Source organism: Aricia agestis, chromosome 5 (genome assembly GCF_905147365.1).
Source record: "Aricia agestis chromosome 5, ilAriAges1.1, whole genome shotgun sequence".
Classification (NCBI taxonomy): domain Eukaryota; kingdom Metazoa; phylum Arthropoda; class Insecta; order Lepidoptera; family Lycaenidae; genus Aricia; species Aricia agestis.
In genome coordinates, this window is record NC_056410.1 from 4,687,197 (window position 1) to 4,698,303 (window position 11,107).

The 11,107-nt window shown below is 33.7% G+C and overlaps 1 protein-coding gene across 1 annotated transcript; it reads right to left on the reverse strand.

Annotated features, from left to right (window-relative positions):
- Positions 1-1,180: 1,180 nt before the first annotated feature.
- Positions 1,181-9,948, reverse strand: LOC121726867. Its single transcript, XM_042114496.1, has 3 exons — positions 9,748-9,948; positions 2,360-2,548; positions 1,181-1,642 (listed from the first exon to the last, which is right to left on the reverse strand). The coding sequence occupies exons 1-3, from the start codon at positions 9,860-9,862 to the stop codon at positions 1,506-1,508; spliced, it is 441 nt and encodes a 146-aa protein (XP_041970430.1). The 5' UTR covers positions 9,863-9,948; the 3' UTR covers positions 1,181-1,505.
- Between the last annotated feature and the right edge of the window lie 1,159 nt (positions 9,949-11,107).

Here is an 11,107-nt window from a genome sequence, read left to right on the forward strand (position 1 = left end):
GGCCTTTGCATCCAATGTGGATGATTTATACAGTATTTTCAGAACGAAGTAACCACTCCCCAAAAACTGTAGTGCCTGGGACATGATATAAATGTCCGTATGGTTGCCCAAGCACATATGACATTCTCACAACATAGTTGGCCTAGTCCAGAGGAAAAAACTAGTCAATACGTCTGGGACCAACTATTTGCGGGTTTCCTCAAGATGTTTTCTTTCACTATATGAGCGTCCGTATTATGTACTTGAGATTGGATCTTGAAGAGTTTAACATTAATTGTATGGGGCTATGTAAAAATCTTTATTTTATTACAGTGTAATTAATGTTCGTCTCATGCGTCAGGAAGACAACGAAACCAAACTTTTGTTTCATTCAATTTATTTTCGTGTCATCAAAATTATCCACCGTAACTGCGGCCATCCGTTGGTAATCCTGCCACGTGGTCACCGGTGTGTATCAAATGGCCACGGTTGGTGAGCATGTGGGTTAACGTTACAATGGTGTAACACTGCCAAGTGCGAACCTGGCCATTTAGCCAAGACTTTTTCGTATCACTTCGTTATAGAATCGCCGATCAAAAGTTTTGGAATTTACATAATCGTTCGTTAATATGACGTTGACGTTCGCCTCGTCTTATGTCAATAATTTTGGATAGGTCTTGGTTCGCTTTTAGTTAGTATGGAGTAGTAAGGATTGACGATATTCTTTAGGGCTTCCCCGCAAAACTGCGAAACCGCAGTATCGTAATGTCATTTTTGTTATGAATTTTGTAGCAGATGCGAATTCGCAATTATGTGTGGGAGCCTTTAGTTAAGTAGGTACGGTCTATATTTTAACACATACATAACTAGGTACTTTGGGTAGTACTTTTTTGGTAGATAGAGCCTATATTTCACTCATGCTACATAATTATGTAGGTACTTTAAGAATTTACGAACAAGTAAGGAACAGGTAGAGCAGGTAAGGACAGGTAATCGTCGAAATCCTTACACAAGGTTTTTGGGAAGGATTAGGCTTTAGGACTCTAGGTTCGACGACCCGCGATACCTTTACCATCATTAAGATATTTTTATAGAGATTTTATTACAGGTACATTCATTCCTTCTTTGGGCTATACTGAAGGCAGGTCATTGTAGCCATATTGTGGGACTATTCAATTTAATTAATAATGAAACACAGAAATTAGAAATTTTGTAATTTTTTTATTGATATTTTACTATAATTAAACGTATCAATATCACAATTATTTATCTTAAATAGGAATAGAGAGGCCAATGAATTCGTCGCACAATGGCCGCGCCGGAAACGGAAGCGGCCTGACCCATTGTTCAAAAAACGTTTAGAAAGCGATAACCCCGACGCTTTTCACAACTACCCGCCATTTGTACTGGTTTTTGGTTTAAAATTTGGCGGCCATATATTTTTTTTGATGTTTTGAATTGAGGCTTTTTTTGGAATTTCAGTTTTGTTGACGACTTCACCTTCTGGACTTAGAGCTAGAATTAACTTATGCCTTCGTCTCCTCCTCCTTCTTCTCCTCCTCTGTGGGGGGGAGGGGGAGCTCGGGGTACTCCAGCTTGGCACCGTCCTCGCAAGTGAAGATCGGACAGCATCCGGGGAAGGGCGCGGTCTTATTGGTCTTCTCTGTAATTGTAATAATGTAGTTAGTGTTTATTACTCGAAAAATTAATAAAAATACAGTAGGTACTATCAGAGAAGTTGATTCCTAGGTAGTTGGCGGACCTAAGTAGTTTGGTCGCGTTAAGTCAAACCCATCCGATCGCGATCGATCACAGCTAACATTGAATTGACATAATATGCCGACCAAATAACGTAGGTCCGTCCGTCAATTTCCTAAAAATTAATTTCCTCGATGGTACAAATGAAAATCAGTAAACTTATCTAGTTTCTAAAAATTCTGCTCCTAATTTAAATAGGAAAAGCATCCTCTAAATAGGAAAAGCAAGCTAAGGGGAGAGCTGCTAGATCGGACATATTGTTAGAATTAAATTTTCAAGTTAAACACAATCGGTCTTACCACAAAAGATCTAAACATCTATTGAATAGTTATTTTGACAACATTATACAGTATTGAATTTTTTTCTAATCAACTGTTCAACAGGTGAATAAATATTTTGTAGTAAGACCGAATAATATATTTGATTTGGAAAATGTGATTTCTAAAACCAATATTTTGTCTTTGAATGGGAAATCACTGATCCAGACGATTACGTCTCGATCAGCGATCAGATATATTAACATAATATCTTCCTAAACTAAACTTGTGTTTTTATTTCAGGAAATATTTTGTATAAAATTCACGAATTCTGAATTAAAATATTTGAGTTTTTTCCGACTTACCAGTGTCAAGTTTGCACTTGGGGTTGGCAAGGGGCAGGGGTCCGCAGTCTTCCACCAGCTCCAGCAGCCTGGGTGGCTTGTCCTCGCTCACCACGCACGTGCTGCGGCCGCAGAACGGCGCCAGGTCCCACGAGTTGTTGGGCTCGACGGTCGCGCAGCGGGTCGAAGCGAAGCACATGCCGGGGAAGTCTGTTGAGAAGGGTATAGGTTAGAAAGAGATAGTCAAACTGAACTGACGATTTTTGAAGTTCAAAGTGGAATAAACTACATATGCAGTTAAGTTTGTAAAAGTTCATAGTGCGAAAAGTTTGGCAACCTCCTGAAGTTATAACAAAACTATTTCACTTAGGCTTCTACAACTGTATTACCCCTTTTACTTGAATGAACCAGACACCAGCTGTAGCTCTAGCATGAGTTTAAAGCTATAAGTATTTATCGATACTCGGTACCGTATGTACGTAAATTTTTAGTATGGCAAATTTTACAGCGCCTCTAGCGGTTACTTGCGGAACTAAAGTCGCCATACTAAATATTTACGTAGTTGGTATCGAGTATTGATAAATAACTTTTAACTCATGGTAGAGCTACAGTTCAGTTAAGATCATTTGATATAGCAATGCTCTAGTTTGCAAATATAATCATTACTGGAAACACTGAAAATGTTATATAACTCAGTGTCGAGTTCAACGAAATCTGTTAGATTATTACCAAAACCTGATTGTACTACAGTTGTTACTTAATTCCTCATTAAAAATAATTTGCCGTAACTCCGCAACATTGTAAACCTAAACAACAATATCATTATAAACATTGCAACACCGTTACATTGAAATGCCTTTAAATCCATTTGCATCGTTAAACCTACATGTTAAGTTTAATTAAGTATTCATAAGATATATTGCTAGTGTCTGTAGGTTCAGGCTCGTTGGCCGTGATCTAGATATAGTGCTTAAAGTTCGTGTTCGGTAAAGTTGTCTGTAATTGTCACATACAACTTAATAGGTTTTACCTCCAAAATTAAATGTTACAAGGTGGTTAAGGGAGGCTAAAAATATATTATCTTTATAGTTTTTTTTGTCGTAATGTTTTGTTTCGAATTTATATTTAATTTAAATCTATTTTAATATTAAACATATTTTAAGCTTTAAATATTCCCCTAGTAATAAAACAGTTACGAATAAATTTTACGAAGATAGTTATCACAAAATTTTGTTGCAAATGTAGGTTACGTCATTTTACTGCAAATGTAACCCCATTTTTGCAGTATTCATGCTTTAAGATGCTCAATGAGACTCAATACGCAAAATATTATTAAAATATGGATACCATTAGATTGATACCCATATCTCAATATTTCAAATCTCAGGATTTAACAGGAAAAATCTTCAGCCAAATTAAATAGTCCTAAATTGACGTTGAAATTGAAAAAAAAAATTGACGTAAAGTGTTGGGCAAGTAAAGCACGGATTGGCCTCAACATATTTACCCCTACCACTGTTCGTAGCTTCTCGAACGGCTTAGATATCGAGCCGGTGATTTACATAATAATTTGCAGCTAAGTGTAACTTATAATGATTGTTTGAAGCGGCGAGACTGGTTCGCAACAATAATGTTCGCAAAAATCCAGGCCCGTTACACAAGGCGTTACGAAACGCCGATATGTCTTCGGATAAACTCGGCGGCCTACATTTTGACACTGCACCGGACCGCTTTCACCTTCGTGGCTTATGCCTGCAGCTAATGCAGCTGAGCTTGCTTTATATAATTATTTTTAGACGCTAGTATGTATAGGTACATGCTAGCGTCTTTCTTTTATAAGGAAAATAATTCTATTAAATAGAAGTCTTAGTTATAAGGATGAATGGTAGTCGTTCATTTTAGCAGTAAAAGTAGTCTATGTCTTTCAACATTGTCTACTCCAAAGTACACATATATATTAAATTTGTACACGTACGCGTATATATAAAATCAAAACGAAGAACCGAACTTTTTTTACCTTTATAATAATAATAAAAATTTCATAACGTTAATTGTTTTCTTATAATGTGACACTCCAATTTTTATAAGGTAACAGACTTGAAGCTTTTAAAAAGATGAATTCTTAAAATTGAGAATTAAAAAGTATGTATTATGTTAGGTAGGTATATAGGTAGCGCATTTATTTGTCATTATGTTAATATAATATCTTGTTTCATTAATTAATTATTATCAAATTTCCCCAGTGGATATAATTAATTAATTATTCATTAGTGTCTATTATACACTAAAAGAAATCTGTTTGTTTGTTAACCTTGAGAGCCTTATCTAATTTATGTAATCGTTTACGATTTGAAATTGATTGAGTAATTTTACGTAATGCTACAATAGCAGAAGTCATTTTAATTCAGTTTATACCGGTGAATGAAAAAGCAAATTTGCAATTAGTTTTTGTTTTCTTAATTAGATGTATGAAAAAGCAAATTTACAATTTGATTTTTTTATTTGATTAATTTATGGATGTTTGTCCTTATGTGGACTGTGAGATGATTTTGGATCTATGAGACGCATGTATACACACAGAGTCATAAAAGTGTGACTGAACGAATTCAAACTTAGTTTAGTTGATAACTATTCTTTGTATACCGTGTATGATTTCAATTATTAAATACAAAATAATGGCGTGGCGTGATAATAAATAAGCATCGTCTAGACTCTAGACTCTAGTCCATAATTGAATGCGACTGTACCCGACTATTACAACATCGATGAAAGTGCCCAAACAGTAGACTTCCTAACAATTTCTCTCCGGCGAAGCGTGACCAAGTGGGTGACAGTTGCATAACGTCGGCCATCTTTGACAAACCCCCATACTAATAAACGCTGTATAAGTTTTGAATAGTTATACAGTGTTTTGTCTTCTTCAATCCAATTAAAAATGTCACTTCTGTGACAGGAACAAAACACTGTATTCAAAGCTTATACAACGTTTTTTAGTAAGGGGGATAATGTCTAATTCTTATTGATACTATTTTCAAATGTTCTGATATCCTTACTATCTTTATTAAAATTTTAATTAAAATTAATGTCTGCCTTTAGCGATAATCCAGACAAATTCAATTGAAACTTTTCATTAAAGCACATGAACTTAAGCAGCAAGACCGTGACTTTTTTTGCTATTATTAATTAAAAATTTATTTATGTATTTGAGTTTGACACTTGTTATATAAAATTATTTATTTCCTTAGCTGTTTGGAATCTACCTACATTTGGATCAGGATGTGAAATGGTTCTATTCAGCTTACATTTGCATATTATCCTTATAATTAATTCAATTAATTTATTAATTTGACCTTTCCACTTTTATGCTAATTACTATTTATATAATTATTTAATTATTCCCGTTTACGCTTAGCCACGTGTATTTTAATAAAACTGTTGCTATACAAAAAAAAAATCATTATGATAACTATAAATATTTTAGGTTTTACTAATTAGCATAAAGTCTAACTGCCGCACTCAGAGTGGAACATTAATTGCTTAAATATAATTAAGTAATTCAAAATTTTGACATAAGCCCCATACATTATCTGTCAAACTCTTCATTAAATTGTAAACCTAAATCATACACACTCTGACATTGGCGATTCACAAAGGGGCCATAATTTAAAAAGAAGAAGAAGACCTAAATCATAATTCAGGTATTTATTTTTAAATTTTTATTTTATGTTTTATTTGTAACTTAACAGTACTTTCGATAAGCGCATGTCGGTTACCAATAAATGAACTAATAGTGATATTAGGAAACTAACTATAAAATGCAATGTAAAGTTAATGGAGCAAAGTAATTAGCATGCGTGTACCAGCTGTTAGCTAAGCTATGCTAACTATTTAGTAATAGAGTGTGATTTTTAAATTAAGGCAATACATTTTTGGAAAGTGTTTTTGTGAAAAAATTGTGTTAAAAATTTTTATGTCAAAAATTTAAATCTTCATTTCGCAAGGTTTCCTTAACCTTAATTTAAAATATTTAAATTTTAATAAATTAAATAGTACTTAAAAATAACCTTAAAGTCATTTTTGAAACTGTCGAAACAATTACAGGGTTAAATTTGAAATATGCAAAACGCGTATGTCCATTACGCATTAATTTAAGGTGACTTTATAAACGCCCATGAAAACTCATCGTTGTAACTTGTAACTTTCAAGTTTAGTGTCTGCCACTCTAGATTTGCTAGAACAATCCAAGGCCTATATACGTTCACTTAAACGTACATGACTCAACGTTAAGGACAGCAGGAAACATTATTGTGACAAAATATACGATGTCGGAAGTGCAGTTTCTTCATTATGTATTGTGAAAGCTGTTTAAATTATGTACTAAAATTTTATGATCTTGTAGTATATTCAGTAAATGGAATACCAAAATTTTATTGTAAAATCATAATTATGCGCGTTGAAGTCTTTTGTATGGGAGAGAAATAATTAAGAAAATTTGAATATGTAGCGTAGCTTGATTTATTTATAATTTATATAGACGATTATGATTTTTGCATACCTGCAACTAATTAATAATAATATTATGTTAACCGTTCCAATTAATCTCGATTTAAATGTAAGCCAATTGTAAGAGCTCACAAAAACTATTATGCCACTGTTTTTCTGTAACGAAGGATTTATATTTTTTTTTCATTCAAAGCATTACAAAATTTTACAAGAAAAACAATATGATAGTAGTTTCCCATACAAAAACCTAAAAGGTTTATCACAACTTAAGGTTTGTCAAGGTGTGACACAATATACCAGCATCATAGTCAGTTTAAGTTTTTTTTGCAATCAATCAATGAGGATTTAAAGAACAAAAATATATTGAAGCGGTATATAAATTTGGTCATATACACGTCCTAGATGATCGCGTTTGGGTTGCAACACAGTTTCGATTGCGAGCCCATCTGTCGCAACATCCGACCGCCGCGCCGTGGACAAAAACATGCATTAGCTAATGCACTTCTAATTTGTAATATTCTTAATGCATACATTAAGTTTAAACTGATATTTGTTTGTTTTGTAGGCTTAGGATATCTGAGTACAATGCTAAAGTTTTGAGCTTGTTTCAATTTATAGTATACCTATTTCCTTATTACTAGTCTAAAGCTGCTGAAGCTGATATGAATCATGAAAGGATCATGTTTTTGATGCAAAATTTAACCACTTTAAAATTAGAACTTGAGGTCAAAAAAAGATGAAATCAAGTTTAAAGAAATAAAAATATATGATTCATAAGCCACATAAGTCATCGTGTTATCGACCATAAGCACTTTTTGTGTGAAAAAAATTAAGCACGTATTCGTAAACCTTCATATTTGGACCAAGGTCAGGGAATAGGTAACCTTCTAAGAGCCTATTGTTTGAAACAATTATTCACCTGAGTTCCCACACTTAATTTTTTGTCATAATAAGTATGCCCTTATACGTACACATGCATGTAATTGTGACAATTTACAATAATTATTGTCATGCTTTGCCACATTGTATTTTCTTTTTAATTACAAGAAAATCTATCTTCAGTCTAAAATCGAATTCTGCTAGTTTTGCTTTTCAGTAATAAACACATAAAGTGAATTAGATTTAAGGCAAAATGCAATTTGCATCCCGTAGGGTCAATTTATACTAGCGCAGAGTCGAAGCGCATCGAATCGAATTATTAGAACTGAATATAACAAATTCAACCTTAACTCCAAAGCGTTAACGAACTTTATTACTTCTGAGAATTTAATAAGGCGCGCGCATCTGCGCGAATTCGCGTCGATGCGCCCGACCAACGCTGATTGGCCTAGCAGAAGTAATGTATGTGTTACGCTCTGGAGTTAAGGTTGACTTTTCTGTGTTCAGTTCTTGGGAATTCGCTTCGCTTCGACTCTGCGCTAGTATAAATTGACCCTTACGCTGCTTAAAAACGATGCAATTTTAAAAAGACAAGCAGCGTTACGCTATTTAAAATATATATTGTTTTTAAAATTACCCGATATTAATATATTATCTAAGCTGGAAACCCCTTCTCTTTTAATAAAATTTAGTTTTAAAATCGATTTAAATATTTACTGCTTATTATCTAGTTTCGGAACAATAAATAAGTTTTACTTCATTTGCCGGTAAATAATTGGTAATGAGTAAATTGTTTTAATGTGAAACTTAATATTGATTATTATCGTCTATACTAAACACAGAATTAGTTAATTGCAATATATCTTAATTTCATTTATTATATTTTAAATAGCCTGTAAGCTAAAGACAAAACAATATATTGTTATCCCTCTGGGTGCAACACATTTTAAAATACAATACCAATAAGGCTAATTAAGTAATCAAACTGTGTATTATGGCGTGCGGTTAAAACTTTTAATTTTGATATTAATCGGTAAAGTGCAAAAATAGCAACTAGTGCAAAAATTGTGATTTTTTTTACTTATTATTATAATATAGAGTTTTGGTTTAAGTGTATCTAAAAGCAAATAAACCAAGTTGGCCAGTACGACGTCCAAATTTGGTAATAATAGTTTTTGACGTAACTCAATATTGCAAAGTGACAGTAATATTTCGAGCTTTTTCAGCGTTATTAACGATAACTAGGCTAGAGACTCAGATTATTAAAGCATGTGCAAATATTATCATTTACGTAACGTTAAATTTAAAAACGTGCTTTATCTTTTAACATAGGCCTTTTTTAGGGTTTCGTACCCAAAGGGTAAAAACGGGACCCTATTACTAAGACTTCGTTTTCTGTCCGTCTGTCGGTCTGCCCGTCCGTATGTCTGTCAGTCGCCAGGCTGTATCTCAAAAACCGCTATTTTTTTGCTCATAAGTTCATAAAGGCTTTAAGTATTATATGTGTACTTTAATAATGAATAATAATATTAAAAAAAGAAATTGAAGGATTTTTTTGGGGTTGGAGGGTTATCCCATACAAAAAACACAAATTTCGGCCTGTTTTTGATCTACAACGGTACGGAACCCTTCGTGCGCGAGTCCGACTCACACTTGGCCGATTTTTTAATATTCATTAACTTTAAATCATAACGAAATAAAGAATATTCTAATAGTACATAATTCAATATTCAAATTTAAACTATGAATAATCCATTACCTCCGTGATTATTAAATAGCTACCGTTATGTTAGTATCGGGGAATAACAAACATTCTGAATAATTAAAAAAATTGCATGAAATGTACACACATACATTGCTTTTGTGTGTACACATTAAACATAATTAGAAGTCTGTGAAGGGCATGTGACAAAGTTCCCATATACTTAGTTAAAAAAATTCACAGCCGAACATATAACTTCCTCTTTTTTGGAAATCAGTTAATAAATTCCCTGAAACACTGCAAGCTATACACTGGCAACACTGACCTCTCAGGACATCAGCTGGGATCAGCCGCCTGTACGTCAACGGCCGCTCCTCATCTTTCTTCTCCTCGCCCGCGAAAGCGCACGCAAATAAAGCGAATACGATCAAGTATTTCATTTTGAGCGAACACCTTACGAGTGCCGGTTGTAAAAAGCTAAATCCTTGCCAACGTGTGGTTTGCGACTGAGTGGCTGCGCTGGCGCCGCCGCGGTTATATGCCGGCGGGAGTGAACGCAATATGGCCACCGACTCCACCTAGTGCCGGGATCTCGTTATGAAACCTATTGTGTGCCCTGGGACTTCTGCCAAAACATTGTTGTTTCAGAAATTTAAAAAAAAATGTTTTATTTTTTTATTGTGTTGCCATATAAAAATGCAATTTTAACAAACAATACAGTCATTTTGAAGTTAATGAGAGATAAGAAAAACAATTATGAGTCAGATTAAATTGCTCGCGGAAACCGCTCTAATTAGCGTTGAAATAGTTAAATAAAAATAGATTTGTTAAGGAAGGACACATCTGGAACAAAGAGATCACTTATTCAGTTTTTATTTGCAATTGTGAAGATTTTCCTAAATAAGTAAATCTAGTCTTGTAAGAACTCTATAATAATATGTACAGCAAAAATAATGATGCATAAAGCGTAACATTATTCAATGAGGCTCCCATATTTTCCTGAAAATTACTAGTTAGATTTTAACTAGCTACAAAGAAAATTAACTTAATCCTACGGCTCTGTGGCTACTGCTCTGTGGTACCTTCATAGAAAAAAAATATTGATCATAATATTTAATTTTGACCCTAAGCTGCAGCTAGGTACCATACGAAAATCAAAATCCAATTAGTAGTTTGTATGCAAAGAAAAAACACTGATTTCCAGAAACACATCACACACAATATACTCTTGCCTTAAAAATAGTGTGATTTCAAAATCAAACATGTTTTTTTTTAATCTATACGAAGGATTGATCGATGCAATCTTATCAATTAAATTAGTCCATACATGTTTTTTATATTCGTGGTTTGGTCATTGATGGATCTTATTACAAAATGGGCATATCACTGCCGATTACATAAAATAGAGATGACATTGTAGAACTGGTCAGATTAGAAATTGGTGAGAAGTTGTCAATATCTCGTACGAAAACAGGCGTGACTCACTTAGGCCGGCTACGTACATGTCTCCTCTGGTGCTGCAGCGGTTCATGGACGACTGTAATCGCTTTCAGTGAAGTAATTCGTTTGCTCGTTTGCCTTCTACTTTCATAAAAAATATTAAAAAAAAATGGAATTGGAATAAGCAGATTTTCTAATCAGCTTTTGGCTCAATTTCCTGAAAAAAGGGGAACTGCAGCTTCTTA